General features: G+C 38.5%; 1 protein-coding gene across 1 annotated transcript in view; it reads right to left on the bottom strand.

Moving 5' to 3' along the window:
• LOC126250820 (matrix metalloproteinase-14-like) overlaps positions 1 to 23,404 on the bottom strand; it is a 120,401-nt gene that overhangs the window by 55,132 nt on the left and 41,865 nt on the right. The window contains exons 4-6 of the mRNA XM_049951590.1: positions 19,501 to 19,662; positions 6,151 to 6,284; positions 5,019 to 5,177 (exon numbers count right to left, since the gene is read on the bottom strand). Coding sequence (XP_049807547.1) covers positions 5,019 to 5,177; positions 6,151 to 6,284; positions 19,501 to 19,662 — 455 coding nt within the window. The remainder of the gene's footprint in view (positions 1 to 5,018; positions 5,178 to 6,150; positions 6,285 to 19,500; positions 19,663 to 23,404) is intronic.

Raw genomic sequence — 23,404 nt, 5'->3', positions numbered from 1 at the left:
CTCCCAGTTGCATTGATATATAATTTAGTTGTATTGGTTATTGGTTTCAGGCTGACATGCCCATTTTCAAACCATGCACCTTGACATTAATCATAATTATTCTTACAATAATGTGCCAAAGGCATAGAAATGTATAGTACCCTACACCCTGGTTGTGTCAATCAGTAGCAATGGACACATGGGCTAGGATCAACGTGGGTACTTGTTGCCCACAATATAGTTGGCTGTGCCTTTGGACCATCTTGTATGAATAATAATGGTTAATAGCAAAGTGTGTGGTTAGAAACTATTAACCTCTACAGCTGAATTTTATATCAATGCAACTGAGAAGGATGAAATAAAAAAGTAAAAAGTTATCCACTTTTCTTAGTTAATTTAGCTTACGTATATGGTTATCATTTGCTATTTAATCTAATTCTGTTTCTCACTTACAGAAGTGACTTACCAAAGCCACTGGAAAACACACAAAAAACTGTATAGTTTTGTGATGATAAATGTATCTTAGTTAAAGGTCCAAATACATACATACCAGACACATACAAGATAATAGTGGAAGAGGCTTGTAACAAATTCACAGAGAACAGTGTAACACTTAATGAAAGTCTGTGAGGCAAATTTCTAGGCATCCTGAAGGATACGTATTGAGATGACACCCACACATAGATAAGTTAACCACAAAGCTATGTTCTGCCTGTTTTGCATGTTGAAATCTGTGGGGATATCAGCCTCCATGTGACATCCGAATGCCTCTGGCCAGCAAGAGAGGAGGATCTTTGGAGAGAGGGAGAAGGAAGGCAGTGCTTTCTTGACAAATGTTTGATGTAGATCTGTTATACAGTTACTCTTCTGAATAAAATGTGTTACATTAACCATGCCACATATTATTGGAAGCTGTTCCTTCTGCATTCTAAACCTTGCTTCCTATATTGGTGACCCCACATCTATTGTGAAATGTGCCTTAAATTGTTGTGACATAATACACCTGGTCTGGTGTATTATGTCACAACAATGTGGTCCTTACATAACACATCACCCATCATGTCGAACCTATTTACAGTACCAACAGGACTACAGTGCAGGATGTGCAGTGTCATCATTGTGTAAATACAGTGGTGAAACCCAAGTGCATCGACAATTCTCACCTCATACCTATGGATGGACAACACCATTCTAACCATGCTTAACAGTGGTGGGCAAAACAAATCTGAACTTGTGCTTTGTGGAGAATGCTACCATAGACAGTGCTCTTAACCAGCAAAGACTGCAACATAATCATAATGCCACTTTTGTGTCTTTTGTGCCTTCTGCACCATGAAACAGATATGAGCAGCCACTTACCACATAATCACAACCAGTGGTGTATCACAAACAACTGACAGCCATCTTACTTATCACACCAAACACTGGTACATTTGTTCTTAACTTCTACTGGTGACACCTTTCTCATAAACCCACTTCTCTCATGAATGCCTTAGCAGGCAATAATAAACAAGGCACAAAGAAAGTTGTGTCATCTGTCAAGATGACAGAAGCATGCCACAGGAGATAGTACTGTCTAGCACAAACTGTTACTTTGATACACCCTAACACCGAAGCACAGGTCACCCTCATGGCTGTTGTGAGCAAGGTGACCAATGGGGTGCCCCAACTGCTTTGGTTCTTCTCAAGGAAACTATCCCCTCTCAGAAAAGTGGTCAGCTTTCCACAGTGAGCTTCTTGTGGTACATATGGTGGTCAAGTACCTCCATGAGGATACTGAAGGCTGTCAAGTGGCCAAGTACACAGATCACAAACCTCTGATGGATGCTATCAGGAGCCCATTTCAGGATGCTAGTCTATGACAGATCAGACATTTAGACCTTATAGCACAATATACCACAAGCATACATCACATCCTTGATGTGGGGAATATCATTATGGAATGCCTTTCAAGGATCGGCAGAATTTCTCTCCAATACAACTATGAGCATATGGCAGCTGAACAAATGAATGACCTCCTCAACAACCACGACACAAACCTTTGCATCAAATGTTGGTCTCTTCCCATGACTCACACAATCCTGCTCTGTGACATTTTGCAAAATGGGTCATGACCAATAGTGCCTCTTATGCTGTGTGTGAAATATTTGAGCAGTTACACAACCTGAATCACCTCAGCACCAAGGCGACCATCTGCCTACTGACAGATGGATTCATAGGGGTGAACATCAAATGAGAGTGTGACTGCTGGGCACCAAGCTGTCTTACATGCCAATTTAGTAAGACAGGCCACATGTTCAACCTCAACTTGGACACTCCCCCATCCAAAAGACTCAGTTCTGGCCTGTCTACCTTGAGATCATTGGACCCCTCTCAGAGTTGGAAGGATTTTGATACCTCCTATCAATGACTGACAGGGTATCACGATGGCTAGAAGCATTGCCCATGCATGGCATCACAGCCAAAACAACCACAACTATTTGTCGAGAAGTAGACCAACCACTTCGACACTCCACAATTGGTTACCACTAATCACAGCTGTCAGTCTGAATTGGTCCTCTTCAATGCCCTTTGTCACCTCTGTGGGATCACCCACATGTGAACCACCACATACCACCCACAGAGTAACAGCCTGATTGAGAGATGGTACAGGACCATGCAGGTGGCCCTGATGTGGTGTGGCAGTTCCTGGACTGAGGCACTCCCATGGATCCTGTTCAGCATCCATTCAGCATACAAAGATGACCTACAGGTGTCTCTGGCTGAGGTGGTCTACGGTGAACTGCCTGTCCTGCCTGCGTACCTCATCCAGCCTATGACTGACACAAAACAGGTAGACTTACTAACAGTAGTGCATCATGTTCAGGAACATATTCAGAACATGCACATTCTGTGCCCCTCAATTCATTTAACCCTAAAAGTGTTTATACACAAGAACCTCACCTCTTGTGACTTAGTCATGTTGTGAGATGACACCATATGATTAGCTTTGCAGCTCCTTTATTCAGATTCATACAGGTTGCTCAAAGTGGTTCACAGATGTTTGACATTCTAGCATGTGGCAAACCTATGCACTTGTATTTGACGCGAGCTGGCCAGGACTTTGGTGAGCATCCACTGCCTCCTTCTCCATTCATTGCACCATCTGAGTCACAATATGGCCATCTCAGGCTCCGTCCACACATCTGGCACAGAACCAGCCCTAAGCACATCACATACCACCACAAGAAATGATCTGGTTATGCCCTGTGCAGTGCCAACCACAGCACAACTGGTCACATGCATCTGTGCATGCCAACATGTGTGACCACCATATCCCACAGTACTCTATACTTCTGGTGGAGGACTTTGTAGGAATACTGAGCTCCCTGAGACCCAAACATCTCTGGCCAATGGGAATGGAAGATCTTTGGAGAGAGAGAAGAGAAAGACAGTGCATTTTTAAAACCCATTATGTATATACCTGTTTTATAGTTACTCTTCTGAATGAAGTGAGTTACATTAACTGTGTCACATATTATTGGGAGCTGTTTCTACAGAATCATGAAGCTTGCTTCCTACAAATTACTTCCACTGTGCTAATCTGCAGACAGGATTTCTAGCTTAGTTTTAATATTTTCATTCATTACTATCATGTGACTTAATTTCCTCAAGCATGCAGTAAGAATATTAAGCTGATACCAGAAACCTGTTCAGGGACCTTGGGATTTTTACATTGTGTGCCAATATATTTATTCCTTCATGGCAATTATTATTAATAATTAGAGTGAATTTAGGATGAATTGCGCATTTCACAACCACAACATTAGAAATGAGAATAAATTGCAGTTGCACTGTGCTCCTGTCTTTGGTTCAAGTAAGTTTTATATTCTTGTGCAAAACTCTTTGATATTTTGTTGGCAAATATCACGCAGGAAATTGTAAATCCCAAAATATTCAAAACTAAATAAAAAAATTAACTAAGTAGCCATTCCATCTATAATTTATTAAAATATTTGTATGTAAATTTTCGTTTAATACTAAACAGTATACAGACAGCTGATAGTGTTCTGCCTAAGGAATATAGAGATGCTTAATTGGATATATTAGGCAAACATGGACAACAGGTTTGGGTACAATGACATCAACAAAGAAATATTGCTGGAGGTGTCAAAGTTTTCATAACAATGTTATGTTTCACCAGGAAAAATGTCAAAAACAATGTGTTTTATTAATGAGCAAGCAACATCTCAGTGTGTTTTAAGATGCCTATTAACCTGTGGCTTGATTTCAATACTGAAAAATAGATGGATGAACATGGATCTTGGTAACTAGTTGACAATCAAGATTTCACTATGATAGACGTGTTAAAGAAATGTTGTCTGAATAGCACAATTAAACCAATAAGATTTATGGGCAGGTGTTGGTTTTATTACTCTTCTCTTCAGTTTACATACTAATCTCAATGTTTACAAGTGAGGAGAAACAGTGTTTCAGGCACTGAACTTACTCACTCGGGGAGCAGGTCTCAAAGTCACACTCACACATTTAAATTTAAATCTTTTGTGGTTTCCCTAAATTGATTATTATGGCAGCGTGATCCATTTATTCATGTGCAATTTCCTTCCTTGATACTCATTCTGTTGGAGCTTGTGGTCTATCACCAATCATCTCATCATTGATGGGACATAATGTTCTAATGTTCCTATCAGTTCCTCTAACCAGCATCAGATGTGTCAGTGGATTCCATTACTATGATAATTCTAACAGTTATTAAAAAACCAAAATAGCTGTGATGGTCTGTTGTTCTTAGAATTACTGCCTTCATTGTCAGGTGTTCTTATTTCTGAACTTTTATTTAAAACTATAATTGAGCCCTATGGCTGCCAAATATGATACACTTAACAGGTTCATTACAGTATGAAAATGTGATTACTACTGTTGAGAAACTCTGTACTCTTATTCATAAAAAATATTTTCATATTTTCTTATAATAATATTCATTAAAAGAATAATGTGGTAATCATTATCCAGATTTTGTCTGAGGTCTGAAAACTTACTGTATAGGTCATACATAGCAAGAATATCATCATAACCAAGCTGAAATGATTCCTGAAAGCCTTTGTAGTACGGAAACATAATCGAGGAGGGCACATCGGAGTGAGCCAATCCCAGGCTATGACCAAGCTCATGTACAGCAACTGTGAAGAAATCCACTCCTGAAAAATAAAGGATATATATTATTTTGAAAAGTTTTCAATTACAACAGAGTATGAAATACCTGTTAAGGGTGTTTCTGTACTGTTCATATGTATCAATATGTAGTATGTGTTATTGAGAACTATGTACTAATAAATATGTGGCTAAGAAAGAAAATTGTTACAGATTATGAAACTGCCAAAGAATGATAATTTCACTAGAGGTGTGAGTTGTCTTACAACTTTAAATGAACCTTATATACCACCTGCAATGATGTAATTAGTCTGGACAAGATATTTCTTTCGCATCTATACAGGAGATATTAAGAGAAAATGTTTATTATTCAGGTTTTGATTAGTTTACTATAAATACTACAGTTGCCTGCAAAACTGCAATGGATTCATGCATGTCTGGAGAACTCTTGCATAAATGTTATCTCACAGCCTGCATAGCACCACTAGTGAAATTTATAGAGAAAATAAAGTGTACTCTTATTTTCTCATCAGAAAATGATGTTGCTCTTTATGGAAATGATACACCACAGATGTATATGGGTATCTGATAACATAATTGTCATTTGCCATTAGTATGAGAAGGAGCACTGTGTTTTTCAACAATACAGAGAGTTTAAGTGCCACATGGTTTGTGGAAGAATAATTTTATATTATTTATGAGCTGCTTTTTATTAAAGAGTAGAATTATGTTACCCAGAAAACTTCTGCCACTACTCACTAGTATGCCAGTGAATGTCGCAATAATAAAATACAAAAGGTGAATAACACCACTAAAGAGGATGAATGCATTAAAAAAAACTTGGAGTATAGCTTCAAGTATGTGTCTGAATACTTCAGGTGACAGAGCGTGTATAAAAATCTGAAGAAGGAAATTTGAATTTCTTGAGGAACTTAAATAATATACTGAACTTTACAAAGCTATGCTATAAATAAGTATTAAAAAATAAAAGAGAAAATTTGTGAATTTATGTGATCTTACCATCGTCATAAGGTCCATCTAACTTTACTTTCCAGTTTTCATCTTCATCGAAATGGACATCTCCACCATACTGATCCATTTCATATGGATAATAGGCATGAGCCAGTATACTGCCTGGCCCATCAAAAGGAAATCTATAATTAAAAGAAATTTTTATTTTTAAGTACTGCTAAACAATAAAAAAATTTAATGAAATCATTCTAAGCCCAAAATTACTTCTGTCTGAATAAAAATACACCAAAATTACTATGTCACTAGTGTGAACTGTGACCCATTATTTGTTCACTTTATCCTTAGCTCTGGACCCCCTAGCTCAAAACCAACGGAAGACATAAGTGTTCAAGCTCCCTGTATACATACAGTGGATTTTGTCAACTTTTGAAAGCAAAATAGGTAGGGACATAGAAGTAGTCTTTTCACCACTAATGTTGAAAGTTGTATTTCCAGTTATGTCTTACAAGATATATTTATTTATTTAGTACTTCTGAAGTCCCATTATAAACTGATAGCTGCTCTGACTAAAAAATGAGACAGTTCCTATATGTGGGTGAGACTGCCATGATAGTGGTGCTCCTTAATTACCATGCTTGGCATGTTTCCCTGTGTCAGTTCATTTTTCATGGTGTTAATATTCTCAGTTCCTCACACCCCTCTCTGACAGCCTTATGACAGCAAACATGCCCACCATTTTCAATGGAATTTCACATTTGTAAATAACTCAGTGGTTGATTATTAGGAACCACAGAACAAAAACCAAGATGTAATTAAATTGATATTTCAAACAATGGAAAATCCAGGATGGAATGTAACAACACGAGAGAAGAAAAGTTGCTACTCACCATACAGCGGAGGTGCTGAGTCATGATAGGCACATTAAAAAGATTCACACAATCATAGCTTCCGGCCATTAAGGCCTTTGTCAGCAGTAGACACACATAAACACATACACACACACACTCACGCAAGTGCAACTTGCAAGTTGCGCTTGCGAGAGTGTGTGTGTGTGTGTAAGTGTGTATGTGTGTCTACTGCTGACAAAGGCCTTAATGGCCGAAAGCTATGATTGTGTGAATCTTTTTATTGTGCCTATCGCGACTCAGCGCCTCCACTACATGGTGAGTAGCAACTTTCCTTCTCTCGTATTGTTAAATTGATATTTCCACATCTTAGATATCATATCAGGTAAATGGTGGAACTGTTTTATTTGCCCATGGTCTCTGAGATGTACAACACCAGAATGGTTGCCTCTCAGTGAAGCACAAAAAAATTAAAGAGAATTATACAGCATTTATGCAAATACTTCTTCACTTTCCAAACAGTTACCAAATCAGGTCACAGCAGATAACATCTATTTGATGTTTATCTACTGCGTGCTAATGCTAAATATTATTTCCTTGACAACTTCTATTGAAACCAGTGTGCTTAATGATTTTATGCAACATGGCATGTTTGGTGTAATATTTTTACAGGAAGCCTCTATGAAAGCAACTGACATTACCAGGCTTTCAATATATTATCAATGTCAATGCAGAAAGCAATTGTGGAATGGCTATTCTCTTAAGGGATAGCTTCACAGTAAAAAATGTTCAACTTTCACAATTGCATGTATTGTTGCTGAGACATTTCTTTTAAATACTTATGTACTGTGCAGCACTAATGTTGGACAAGCACAGTTAGATTTTTTAATAAGGATGTCCCAAGCCTTCTGAAAAATACGTGTTATACCCAAAGAAGAGCACAGAATTGCAACAAATAATCAATGATTATCATTTAACTGATGTCTGGCACATTTTCTGTAAAGATCAAAATGAATTTACTCATTTTATCCTAGTGGTGTGAACAGAATACACTGCATTTACGTTTCATGTGTTCTGACCAGTCATTTGCTTCATGCTGTAATTTTGCCTATTTGTTTTATGGAACACTGTGGCTTCTAGTGTTCCTTAAAATTGCTAAATACTGTCAGAAGTAGACATTCAGTGTTAATTATCTTCATTCTCAAATCCTGCACTCTGAAATCATTGAAAACTGAGAACTACATCAACAAAAATGTCAAAATTTTAACTCAGTCATTGATTGGTGTATGAGTTAACCAACCCTATTATACAAAAAGCTGTTATGCATTATTTCTGAGGCAACTTTTTGGATGAAGAATACAATTACTTGTGGAAGCACTTGATGAAGATAGCAAGTTACACAGTTGAAATATCATGCAACAATGTTGCTTATACCCACCATAATACCCAATACCTCAAGACGTCAACAGATTACCAAGAATGTCTAAAGAATTACAACACAACTGAATATTACAATCAGTCCTTAAAAGCCAAACTTGATCCTTCTGTTAATCAAAACAAGAGTACCTATTTGCAGGTAAAACAGATAAAAGCAGAATAAATGCACATGAAACAAAGCAGGTGAGACTGTTATTCGTGGACGACCAGCATAGAATTTTCTGTATGAAAACTTGACATTGTACCACTTCCAGTATGAAAAGCATAGAATGCAAAGTAAATCACTCTCATATATTCAGCATAAGAATAGTGATAGTTTAACAATGAAAAGCACCATTACTAAACACACCTACTCATTCTTCACCTACTCATTCTTTGTGGATCTCTTTGCATATAGACCAACTGACCCTTCTGCAATGTCATCTTTATTTCTTGAAGTGCAAATCTCACTCACTTCAAAACACAGGTAGTATTTAGAAGACCTACTTGACAGGATGACAGTGATGACATCAAAGTAATTCTGAAAGACAGTATCAAAAACAAATCCTCAGATGTTGGTGGTAACCCCATCAAGTTTTATCAGAGATATTTGGTCATTATTTGACCTGCTGTTACAGAACTGGTGAATTAAGTTAGTGTTGATGCATCCAGATTCCTGCAAAATTCCTCAAAGGGAGGATTGCTCTCCTGCCAAGGAAAACATCTATTCACAGATTGAGAAATCGCCACCCAATAATTTTCCTAAATTTAGATTATAAACTTGTTTCAAAATGTGTCACATCAAAATTAAAACCTATAAAGTAATTGGCCAGGTAATAAATCTACTCGCTATGCAGCTGCAGGTGAACACACATATAGAAAATGATTTTACAGACGTAAGCTTTCAGAGTCAGTGGCTCCTTCTTCTGGCAGGAGGGCTGAAGGGGAAGGAAGAGGGGCGAAGGAAAAGGAGACTTTCCTTCTCATACCATCTGGTAAGTCTCCCCTGACCTGAGATTCTAGGTGACTTTTCAGAACTTTACCCCTTTTGCTAAACCTCTCCGGTCCTTTCCTTTCACCCTTCTTCCTTCCCCTTCAACCCTCCTGCCAGGAGAAGGAGTCACTGATTGCGAAAGCTTGCATAAGCAAGGTGTGTGTGTTTTCTCCTGCTGCTGCTTGGTGAGTGGATTATTTATCTATCAAATTACATTATATTGTCAAAAAATGATTATTTTCATCGTTATAAAATTAAAACCTGTTATGCATAAGTGTATTAGTCTCCACCAAAAACACAGATTTCCACAAAATAACATACTTGAAACCACTTGTACATACAGAGATGTGATAGCAAATGCAGCAATAGCACATGTGCCAGCAGCAGTTCTTTTGCTCAACAACCATCAGGCTTTTGACAGCATTAGTCATGAATAACTAAAGCAATTCTTGCATAAACTGGGATTGAACAATTTTTAAAGACCATATTCCATAATATTTTAGCCAATGCAAGTTCTATAATATCTGGCAATGTTTGGAAAACAGGTTCTGTCATAATCAGTATGCATTTCAGTGAAGGAGACCTTGGTCTCATCAATTTTCCAAGTAAATGTACCTCCCTCATTCACCAGACTGTGAGAATTATAGAGACAGACCTAGATAGTACAACAGTCACCCTGTCAAGAATGAATGTTCCACAGTCAGAAGCATCACAATCAAAATCTTGGGCATCCCTTATAAATTTGCATATTTGTGGAAATACTACTAGGAATGAAGCTATGGTCACATGGTGACCAAAAACATGAAAAGAACAGCTAGAACTTTATCCAAAGAAATGCATAGGACACTATCCAGAAACAAAACTGAATTCACATTTACCAGTCACAACTGGAAATTTATTTGGCTAAATATCCACAGCCATACCATGTCTTCTGATGTCAGTTCCACCTGTATAAAGACATCAATGGGACATAAGCCACAAATCAACAACTAGCAGATGGGTGAGGAATGTCACTCTGCTGACATGTTGGAGCATTGTTTTAATTATCAGAAAACAGCAGACACTAGGAACAGCAGCCACAGAATGACAGCACTCATGAACTGGATGAATGAGACACACATTTTGCCACACATGGTGCTTATTCCTTGCTTGTACCCCTTCTCTAATTCAGAAAAGGCTGCTACCCTGTGGATTCTTGGACACACATTTCATGCAGTCATAGAGAGGCATATAATGGATCCAACAGATTGTCCCCCTTTCCTATGGAAAAACTACTAAATAGAGACTACCTACAAAAATGTGCTGGACAAGGAATTAGATATGCTATGGGAACAATGAAGTTCAAGCCTACAATTATGATGAGTAAAATCAGCAAAGCCAAATGTCACTCTGTTGTGCAACGTGTCACATGGCAACACAGACTCCATAGAACTGTCTTTTCGGCTTTCCATGACTCTGCATCTTGGAGTATGAGCTACAGTGAAACTGGTGAAGAGTAAGGTAGTGTGGCCCGGGGTTGACAGACATTGCTGCAAGTACGCAAAGCAGTGTGCCAAGTATCATCAGAGTAAAACTGGCTGTCACACCCTTGGCCTTCAAGGATCATTCATTATACCTTTGGCCAGATTTGTGCATGTACATGTGGAGGTTGTGGGCCCCCTTCTTATCCCAGTGGACTTTGGTACCTTGTAAACTTAGTGGACTGCTTTACGTAATGGCCAAAGGCAATCCCAGTTGCAGATGTCATGGCAGCTATAGTGGCAAAGACCATTCTAGGTGGCTGTATTGCAAGGTTCAACACACTGTACACCATCATGACCAACAGGAGCAGAAAGTTTATGTCATCCTTGTTCTAGGAAACCCTAAGTCTATGCAGCTGTTCCCATGTACACACCACCAGCTATCCTCCATCCAGCAATGGTATGGTGAAGAGGCTGCCTTGCACCTTGAAGGTGTCACTGTTGTGTGCTGCCGCTCATCCTCTTAGGCCTGTGATTGGCAATCAAAGAAGATCTGCAGCATTCACCAGCACAGCTTATGTAGAGCAAAGAGCTACACCAACTAGCAGAGCTAATTACTGGCAAGCCCTCTGACATTCCTCCTGCAGCCTTCATCACACAGTTCAGCCACCACCTGTGGGACACAATCGCTCAAATACGGCCCTCCACCTTGCAATCTCATGGACACCAGAAAGTCTGGCTAAGGGATGACTCAGTCAAACCACCTGTCATACCACCATACTGTGGCCAATACAAGGTCACAGCATGGTCCTCACACTTTTAAACTTCAACATAATGGGAGATATGAAATGGTTTCTGTGGAACGACTGAAGTCAGCACACTTGGGTCCAGAAGTGAGAAAGGACACCATGCCAGTACCTCCCACTGCACAACATACAGCATCACTCGAGCACAGTGCTGATGACCACACCTGGGCTGACTACTACCAGCACGATCCCCCACTGTAACAGGCAATGAAGACATTGCTCTACCATATTTGAGCAAACATCACTACAAAGGGAAAAAGGATGCAAGCTTTTAATGAAGAAGTAAAATTGCTTAAGAGACACAATATGTGGATGTTAGAGGAATGTCCCACAAATGACAAAGTATTGTAGAATTACTGGGTTCTGCATCAGAAAGTTTCAGGTGATTGAAGTTATGAAGAAAATGGGTGTTTGGAACAGTGCTGCAGATCCTTTTCTGTTTTATTGCAAATGGAATGAAAATATGCTTTATGTAGCACTTCATGTCAATGATGGCTTAACTGTTGGCAGTGACTAGGAAAAAACTACTGCTTTTCTGAGTACTTCACAGTATGAATTTGATATAAAAACAGACACCCTTGATAGTTTTCTTGGCATAAAAACAAAAAAACAAAAAAAAAAAAAAAAACAAAAATTAGGATGGAGCTTTTATGATAGAGAAGAAGATTTAGTAATTTACAGTGATGGTGATTTCACTGGTGAAAAGCTGACAAGGTGTTCAACAACTGGCATTGTAGAAAAGTACTACATTGGAACAAATCAATGAAATGAACCAGTTGGCTGATCTACAATGAGTTCAGTTTAATTTCAGGAAGTGAAACAGTTCAAATGGTTCAAATGGCTCTGAGCAGTATGGGACTTAACTGCTGCGGTCATCAGTCCCCTAGAACTTAGAACTACTTAAACCTATCTAACCTAAGGACATCACACACATCCATGCCCGAGGCAGGATTCGAACCTGCAACCGCAGCGGTCGCGCGGTTCCAGACTGTAGCGTCTCGAACTGCTCGGCCACTCCGGCCGGCAGTGAAACAGTAATTATTCATTTGTTCACTTGCTTGATTTTTCCTTTTGGAGGAAGTGTTGTAAAAAATGGAAAAAGTGTAAGGGTTCACCGTAAACTGTTACTCAGTGGTACTCTTAAAATATGCCTGAGTTTTATAAAAACTTTTTGTAATACATTCTTTTCTGAATAGTTGGTATCATGTGAATAAACTGTCCACAAATGAAACGGTATTGGTTGAACTTCATAATTCTGCAACAATTTCAGTTGTTATTTTTGTCTGTTTCAGTGGCGGCTCACGAGTATATGTTCTGGGTATTCACATATTTTTAGATTCAGAAAAATTCATGAGTGTGAAATTAACAGCATATGCTCTATAACAGTTATGCTTATCAACAAGTTTATACAACTACGGCCACTGCCAATAATAATAACAACAGTAATAATAATGATAAGCTGTATAACTTATCTGACAAAAGAAAGAGTTGTTTTTGTGGAATTTTATTGTTTTGTACATAATTAAGTACAGTTTAGGACAACAATGAAATAGTGAGTAAGCTTTCACAATTCTCCGTTTCGTATTTTTACATAAGTGGGAGTTTTCATGCTTTTCTGGGTTGCAAATAAGATATTCTTACAGTGCAGCCACATAATAACTTGTGCTAACTGTACACTTCCTTGTTAAATGTTCATTTTTAATCATGCTTATTTGATTTTGTTACTCTCTCAATCAAAGGATCTGTTCTCAGAGGCTCTAGTTCCCTTGCGGCTACCTTTTGCTTTTAATTTACTTTTCTGTTCCCAGAATGAGATTTTCACTCTGCAGCGGAGTGTGAGCTTGTATGAAACTTCCTGGCAGATTAAAGCTGTGTGACAGACCAAGACTCAAACTCGGGGCCATTGCCTTTTGTGAGCAAGTGCTCTACCAACTGAACTACCCAATCACGACTCATGACCCATCCTCATAGCTTTACTTTTCTGTTAGCATTTAAAATAGATTCAACATAGTTCATATTTACATTGCACATGATAGCTGATTCTTGCACAATAAACAACCAGCTCCAAACACAAAGTACCATTTGTGGAAATGATTAAACTCAAGCAGTAATGTCTACCAACATGGTCACTTAACTAGAATATAAATGAGGCCCTGAGACCCATAAAGGCCTAAAGCACATCGCCGTCAATCCAACACTTAAGTAAGCACTAGAGGAACCAGTGCTGCATCTTTTAGTGAATTTTCACATATACGATGTGGACCTATAGCACAGATAAACCTGCCTCACAATAAGATCAACAGATTTCAGAAGCATGAATAAATGCTACAGTCTCACAATCGATGGTGATATGCTTTAGGTCTTTATGTGTCACTGATGAGGTCACTACATACAGTCTGCCCAGAGGTAGTTGTTTATTGTGTGCCAATTGGTGTTGCTGCAGGCACCCTGTAGAAAACCAATGAGATGATCACAAGGGGAACTCCCCATCACACCCTATGGATTTAGTGGCAAGAGGGTCTAGTGGACAGCCCGTCAAAAATTGAATACAGATCAAGCATGAAACCTGGAAGAAGATGTGTTGAATAGTGAAAAAAAAAGCAAAATAGAAGCAATAAATGATCCTAGCTCGGGAAGTACAACATCAAGCATGGACAAAGAGCCATGGCATTGTGGTTAGGCAGTGATGGTGTTGGACTGAAAAGTGGATAAGCCTGTGTTCAGAGCTCCATCATGCCCTTTTTTTCCCACTGAATTATGAACTGTCCATCTGGTCACTGATGTTTCTGTTCATTATATTCAAATTTATGTCTGTGTTGTGGTGTAACATCCATTTGCAATAACAAGGTGTAAGAAAGAGACCTGTAATTAAAGTTAATTCTGCACAAGTACTCTGTTTAGCAGCTGAAAGGAAGTGGCCCTCAAAGGGGAACCACAAATGTTTGATAATAAGGTGACAGTCAACTGAATCCTCCACCATAAAAAAACATCTGGTGTGTCATACACAGCATTAATGTCAGTAGGTGTGTCATATGATGGGAATCTCTTACTGATGCACCTAACTAGTATGCCTGATGACTGAGTGAGATATGCCTCTCTGTCTGATTTTGGTGTTAATATGAATGTGAAGATGATTATTCCCAAAGAAATGATGAAAACATAATGGTTCACCACATAAGCTGCAACAAATGCATGTAACAGTTTCACAACAGTTTTCCCTGTGCCCTATCAAAACATTTTTTTTAAACATTTTTGTTGATCTGTTTTGGAAGTTTTGACTCTTGAATTCCTTTGTTGTAACATCATTCACATCTGTTTATTTGTTGTTTTCATTTCTGTGAGATGTCTATATGTTGTATCTCACCTGCTCTCACTATTCATCACATTTACTTACAAAGTAGTGTATTCTTACCACATGACTCATTTTCTATAACCAATGTATAGGATGACTTTTGCCAAAACTACAGAAAGTGAACAAACAATCCAATGACTGGACAGACAGTTGATAATTTTGTGAAAAAAGTAAATAAAAAAAACTAGTGTGAGTGAGTTTTGAACACTGCTCATCCACTTTGTACTATAACACTGTGACCACTTAATCACAACACCGTGGCTGTTCCAGTACATTCGATGTTGTTCTTCTTAAGCCTGAATCATTCATTGTTCCTATTTTGCTTCTTTTTTACAGTTCAGTACACCTTCTTCCCATTTTCATGCTTGATTTGTGTTCAGTCTTTGACGGGCTATCCACTGGGTCATCTTACCACTAAATCTGAGGGGGAGGAGCAATGGGTTTCCCTTGTCAGTGCCTCAAATAGATTTCTGTATAACAAAATTCATAGCTTAATGTACTATAACTCATTCAGAAACCCATAAAAAAGGTTTACTTTCAGTACAACTTTGACATATACTGACATCTGATCTAATTAGTCTATAGTGAGTGAATTTGCATATTCTGAGGAGCGTGCTATCATCTAGCAGGATGTATGCCGAGCGAATGGGGGTAAAAGTTTGCTGCAGTGTGCTGCCACCTGGTGGCATTGACGTAGGCTTCTAGTTGAGAGGCAAGGGCTAGTTGTGCACATCTAAGCCATGCATGTTGATTATCAAATCTGTATGTATTTGGCCCATAATGAAATTACATCATGCACAAAAACTCCTTAAAATGTTTACAACTGAAGGTGTGCTTGCGATCCTGTTGCAAGTTTCATGGAGTCCAGAGAAGCAGTAGCACTCTACATTTAAGAACCATATCTTTTGGATTGCAGCATCTATATTGGGTTTAACAGCATCCAAAGAAAAATAATCAATAAACCCACAATGTGTCAAAAGTTTGAGTGTTCATGTGCTTTTGTGCTCTTACACAGCAGCCACCACAGATTTATTTCCTTTTTAGTAATGTTCAAAATTGTTTTTGCCATATTCTCAGGATGGTGAATTTCACATTTTTTAAATAAAATACTGGAGAATTTTGCAATGCTAGTGGTGATTGAGTTTCAACTCTTAACTACAGCTTTTTCTATGAATTATGTTGAGCGCTCTCTTCCTATCAGACTGAATCTACTTTGGACAGCAAGAGATTGCAATCTGTAGTGAGACTTAATGCTGAATCATGAACGATACTTACACAAACAGTCTTATTGAGTATTGTATAACATAGTTCTCCAGTGAAAAGTGAGTTCACACAAAAAAATTATCTACAGGAGAAACAGAAAAAAGTTCATAATCCAGTTTTCTATTAAATTCACATTAAGATGAATTTGGTAAATATTTTGCTTATAATTTGTAAGCTGTTCTTGTACCATTAAAAACTTGTGGATAAAAGTTGCTAGTTGTGTTCCTTTTCCTGTCTGCTGGAAGACAGGTAAATAAGTAACTGTGTGATACCAAGTATTCAACTATTCCTGAAATTATTCATAAAATTGTGGCTCATGAGATTTACAGTCACTTTAATGTGCAGACTCAGTGTTGATACCCACTGATACTTGAAAACAAGAAAGACAATGAGAAGGCCAAGGTTTCGAACTGGGTATGACAGATGCAACAAGCATTTGAAAATACTAAATATTGTTTTTCTCATTCTACAACTCTGGCACACCCACTACCCACAGCACACCTGTTAATCACCTCTGATACTAGTGATTTTGTGATAGGTCCTGTTCTCTAGCAGTCAGTAGTATGTGTGCAAAAGTTACTATGTTTCTTTTCCAAAAAGTTGATGGACTCCCAGCAGTGGCTGGCCTATAACAGAGAACTGTTGGCAGTGTATGAAGTAAAATGGTACTTTAAAGATGACATTTAGGGCAGACCTTTGACAGTTTGTACAAATTATCACCACCTAGCAGATTCTGTTTGCAACCCAGCAAAAGATTGTTGCTCACAACATATGGACTACATTGAGAAACTTACAATAGATGCCTAACATCTTCACGGCACCAACAATGTTGTGGCCAATTTCCTTTCATGGATCAGTGCCCTCTCAGCAGGTATTGATTTTAAACACTTGCAACAGCATAGCTTCAAGACACACAATTATGCAAACTACTACATGACAACATAACAGGACTGTGCATCAAATAGCATGATATTCCTTGCTCAATACGAGTACTATGCAATGTCCTACAAAAACATCTTTGTCCGCCAGTATCACTCACCATGAGGTGAGCTATTTTTGATAAATTACATGCCTTGGGATATGACCTACAACAAAGATTGTCACAGGTTACTTCATATGACCAAAAGACAAGAAAGACTGCATTTCTTGGACACAGGCATATACTGCCTGCCAATGTTTTAAAATAGGATGGCAGGCACAACCACAATGCAGCAGTTATTCTATCCTCAAGCACCATTTTCAGCCTGTCCACTTAGACCTCCTTGGGCCCCTCCCCGATTCAAATGCATATTGATATATTCTTTAAGCAACTGACAGAGTAATACACAAGGTCAAGGCTATACCCTGATGAGACCACTGTACAAGTATGTGTCAATCTATGAACTTCCATCTTGGCTGCTTATCAAAATAATGACAGACTAAGACAGATGGTTTGAGTTAGCACTTTTACCCAACTCTGTCACTTTCATGGGGTTCAGCACTTCTGATTAATAGTTTATCAACTACATGGTAATGAAACAGTAAAGCAAACAGCTTTTATATGTCATGGAGGGGAATGGACAGACACCCTCCTGTGGGTTCTTCTAGATGTATGTTCAGCTTATAAAGAAGGCTTCTGCATGTCTCTGGCAGAACTCCTTTATGGAGACCTGCTCATTCTTCCAGTGGACTTCGCAAAGCCATCCCAACTGCCTACAAACAAAAGACTGCCAAAGCTCATCTGGAAAACCAAGTAACACATTGCACACCTCAAAATACCATCCCAGCAGGGACATGGTTCCCAGAAAAACTTCACACATAAATCTCTGCAGGACTGTGACCAAGTCTTGCTGTGAGGCGATGCTGTCTGATGGGTATTACACCTGCCCTACTCAGGATCACATAAGTGATTAGACAGAAAGACAACACGTTTGACATTTTACTACACACCAAACTGATTACTATTACAGTCAACAGACTTAAACCAGTGTAGACCCTGCTTGATGCTGTTGACAAGCTTGCAGGTAATATTAACCATATAGATGAACTTCTGCACATCGACCTGGATGACAATGTAATTACAGCATGCACCAATTCTGACCTGAGGAGATCTCAGTCAAACTAATCGATGACCTCCTTGTTGTGGAAGGATAACACAATGAGCAACATATCCAGGATGGCACACTCCAATGAACATTCTCCTGATGAAACAGATCTGGATTCCATCAAATCAAAATTACAGCACTCAATGTTGTCAAGCTCATGGCTGCTAAAAAAAAACATGCTCAGCTCCAGCATTCGCCACTGGAGCAAGATACATGCACTGCTACAGCACCATCACCTCCATTACTCTGGCCTTCATATCTGTTTTGGATGACATCACTTGTTACCATCTCACCCTGCACCCTGCTACCAATCAAGCATGCTCCACATACTCATTACACTGAGAAACAGTCCAGCTGTGCTCCTGTGTAAGCAGCCAGCCAGAGCATGGGATGTCACATGCATCTGTAGTTTGCACCAGCACCATCCAAACCCCTGTGCTCTGCACTACCAGGAAGGAGCTCTGTAGTGACCTAGCAGTTATCACATGTGGAGTATGAGAAAAATTCCTTGAACAACACTAAGGTTCTGCCACAGGACAATCTCTGAGTAGTCCATTCTGAGCTTCTAAGGTGTGCACAAGTTCTATGATGTATCTCTGCCTAGTAATAAAATGTAGATTAACAGTATTCATGCCCTCTGTTATGTAAGCGACCTAGCCATTCTGTTTAGCTTTTCCAAACACCATCATTACCTTTATACTTTCAAGGTCATTGAAATCTGTCCCTTTCAGAGTAGTGGTTAATTCATTTCTGATCTTTCATTAACATTAATAAAAAGTATGTTAAATTTTTAAGGGCACCAAATGAAAGTTTCTGTTAATATGTAAGACACAACAAAAGTAGTACTTAGTTTCCACTGAAATTTCTACAATTGTTTAGTGTTGTGCAAAATGTACCTTCATCTTATGTAAACATGATGGTTCAGTAATGAGTGACTGAAATATATGGCAGAAACTGACAATTCTTATAGTCTGCTCTACTGAAAGCTAAAATAAATTTTTCAGGTAATAAGTAGAACATACCAAGACTTACTGACAGTATATTTTTCCCATTGTCTTATGTTTTACCCTAAATAGTCCTCCTGGTTCAAATGAACAAATCTCCAGTCATGCATATAGTATTTAGCAGCATTTTTCTCTTTACACTTGTGCAAACAAAATTATATACTTATTACTTACGGATCACCATGAGGTCCTCGACCAAAAGCAATGATAATATCAGCTGCAGGATCTGCTATGAGTGAGAAGTTTAGTCTTGCATATCCTGCCCATGTGCTAAATGCTCGCTGAACTTGTTCAACAACTGCTTCTTCACCAATCTTAGGAGACCAGTTGGCTATACTATTTGGAAATAAAAGAGTGAAATATGCTTTTGTGTTATAAAATAAATTACTTTTTCAATATAACATATTAAAACTTAGAAATTACCATAAATTAAAAATCTTCAAGCAGGAGTTTTCCCTCAAACATTTGTGATATACAAACCATACATTTGAAATGTGTCAGTACTTTCTTTCACCCTACCTCATTTCGGTTCTGTTTATATTTAGTTATCACTACACCTGAGCAGCTTGGGGGAAGAATGTATGAGAAGCCTGATAATCAATGAAATATGAAAACACCAAAATTAATTTCAAAACAAAAACAATAGTGGCAATAAAGGTGGATCCTCTCCCACTCTCTTTAACTGTCTACCTGAACAGGAAATGGTGACAAGAAATGAAGGGAGTGGGTGTAATATGACTGGGATGCAAGAAAAAAGCAATATTGTTAGACTGTCTTAGCATTCACAGGTGATACTATGATATTGTTGGAACCATTAGAAGAGGTGGTTAACCAAATGATGCAACTCTGAAGATTAAGAACTAAAAAAAGCATACAGATCTTTATCAAGAACACACAGTCTTTTATGATGAACATCAAAGCAGCTCCTAGATGGATAACAACAAAAGGAAAGAAAATTAAGAAGGTGGAGAGACTGAGGTACCTAACAGAATTGATAGAAACTGGTCTAGCAGAAATAGAAGCTATATGAGTATCAATAAACAGAATTAATTTAGCATACAAACTTATTATGAATATCTACAATAAGAAGAATATTTCAGCCAATGTAAAACTGAGACATTGCCAGACCTTGTTCTCCCCTGAAGCCATATACACAGCAGAAATTCTGGATCTAGTAACAATAGGAGTACTTACGTGGCAAGAACTTGTAGAATGAAGGAATCTCAGGAGGATATTGGGACGCCAAACAACAGGAGATGATCAGTATACAGGACAGGTGAATCAAGAACTGCATACCTATACAGACAGAATCTCGGATACTATCAAAAAAAGGAGCATTTTCTGTGGACACATCAGATATGAAATACAGTTTCCTGAAAACAAGAGATCCAAAGTATACCGACTCCAAGAGGTACAAAAGGACTTGGGAGATATGGGGCTCCACAGAAGGGATACCACATTATATTAATACTACTGCTGGCCTGCCTGTTTTCTGTCAACCCAGGGGGCTTGAACCAGACCAGTATGTCATAGCTAGATCAGATGTGACACATTTATGCAATTCAGAACCTGTAAGAGGTTTCCACCCAGCATATGCATAAAGTATGAAGAAGAGCAGATAGAAGAGGTTGATAGACTTAAATTCCTGGGATTACAACTTGATAATAAATTCAGTTGGGAGGAGCACACCACAGAACTGCAGAAACGCCTTAACAGATCTGTATTTGCAATTCGAGTGTTAGCAGACATAGGGGACATAAAAATGAAAAAGCTTGCATACTTGGCCTACTTTCATTCCATAATGTCATATGGTATAATATTTTGGGATAACTCTTCAAGTCAAACAAAAGTTTTCAGAGTCCAAAAGCATGTAATATGTATTATTTGTGGAGTAAATTCACGGACGTCCTGTAGAAACCTCTTCAAAGAACTGGGTATACTAACTACTGCCTCTCAGTATATTTACTCCTTAATGAAATGTTTCCTAAATAATATATCTCTTTTTTCAACAAACAGCTCCGTTCATACATAGAATACCAGGAACAAAAATGATCTGCACAAGGACTTAAAAGCACTTACTTTAGTTCAAAAAAGGGTCCACTACTCAGGAACACTCATCTTCAATAATTTGCCAGCAAGCATAAAAAAATTAGTTACAAATAAAGATCAGTTTAAAAGAAGCCTGAAAGACTTACTAGTGGCCAACTCCTTCTACTCCATTGACGAATTTGTTAATAGAAACAAATGATGTATTGTATATACTCATACTATTAGTATTGTTATTTCAGCTTACAAAATGATGTATTGTATATACTCATACTATTAGTATTGTTACTTCAGCTTTAAAAAAAAGTGACATGTTCCACATCCACCAAGATCTCGTCAGTACGGATCTATGGAACAAAAAACTAATCTAATCTAATCTCTAATCTACAATGTTGCAGGAAGGCGTCATCCATCCCTCAAGTGGGCCGTGGTCATCAATATTACATTTCATGCCTAAAAAGAATGCTGTGTGGTGACCATGTGGGGATTACCATGCCCTGAATGCATGTACAATCCCAGATAGGAATCCATTCCACCTGGTAAAAGATTTTAATCATGCTCTGTCCAGCAAAAAAGTTTTTAGTGTATTAGATTGCAATAAAGCATGTTGAGAAGACTGCATTACTGCTGTTTTGCCTACCATGATGACATCTTCACCTATTCAGCCACTCTGGAAGAGCATGTGTCACCTGTTAGAAGTGTTAAAACAATTCAATGAGTTTGGAATCATTTTGAATACAGTCAAGAGCGTATTCAGCAAGGCAGAAATTACATTCTTGGGACATCTTATTTTGTCCAAGGGGTCACACCCGCTTTTAGAAAAGACTGAAGCTATCCTCAGCATACCTTGACCAGAAGTGGCCCAGGAACTACATCAATTCTTAGGGGCCTTTAACTTTTACCGATGCCACTTACTTTATGCAGCAGAGCTTTGAGAACCTCTGACAGCAGCACAAGAAGGTCACAAAACTAAAGGCAAAATGCCCATGCAGTTGACCCAAGCAATGTTAGACACTTTTGGGGTGGCCAAATGAAGTGTAACAGAAGCACATCCTGTAAAGGATGCCCCTCTCACACATGTTGTTCATGTGAGCCAATCAGCTATCAGTGACGCACTTCAACAATATGTGAATTATGCTTACGAGCCACTTGCCTTTTTCTCCTGGAAGCTGATGGCAATGCAGCACCAATAGAATGTGTGGAATAGAGAAGTGTTAGCCATTCACACTGCTATAAAATACTTTTGTATGCAGCTCAGGTCAGAGTCTTTAGAATATATATGGGCAATAAGCCTCTAACATCTGCATACTGGAAGAATAACGATAAGTGTTCTCCATGATGTTGTAACAGGCTTGAGTTTATCTCACAGTTTTCTTTGGACATCCAGCACATTTCAGGTCTGAATAATGTGGTTGCAGAGTGTTTGTCCTACGTCAGCACTCTTACACAGACAGTTGACTTGACACACCTGGCCATAGCTCAAGAATCTCACAGAGAGCTTCATGATTTCCTGGGTGACACTTACAGCTGAAGCTTGTTGAAGTTCCAGCCTCAGATACTAGAGTTTATTGTGATGTATCTAAAGGCAAAACCAGGTTTTTTAGGCCATTCAAACTCTGCATGGTCTATGCCATCCAGGAGTTAAGGTAGATGGTGAAACTAGTCTACAGCCATTACATCTGGCCAGGACTGGAGAAGGACTGTCAACAGTGTGCTCAAGTGTGTAAACAATGTCAGTGTAGTAAAACAGCATGACATGTGCACTCATCAGTAGGCAGCTTCTCTGATATGACAGAAAGATTTGCACATATACACATTGATGTCATTGGGCCACTGCCTCCCTCTGAAGGGAAATGTTCTTTCTAAACATCGTGGACAGATTTACATGTTAGCTAGAGGCAATTCCTGCTGATAATACCTCCAATGAAACTCTAGCAACTGCATTTGTGTCACAGTGGGTTGCATGTTTTAGATGCTTGCTAAATATAACTATGGACAATGGACAGCAATTCGAATCTGATTTTTTTATCAA

This window comes from Schistocerca nitens, chromosome 1 (assembly GCF_023898315.1).
Source record: "Schistocerca nitens isolate TAMUIC-IGC-003100 chromosome 1, iqSchNite1.1, whole genome shotgun sequence".
Taxonomy (NCBI): Eukaryota; Metazoa; Arthropoda; class Insecta; order Orthoptera; family Acrididae; genus Schistocerca; species Schistocerca nitens.
This window is presented reverse-complemented; position numbering and strand designations above follow the sequence as displayed.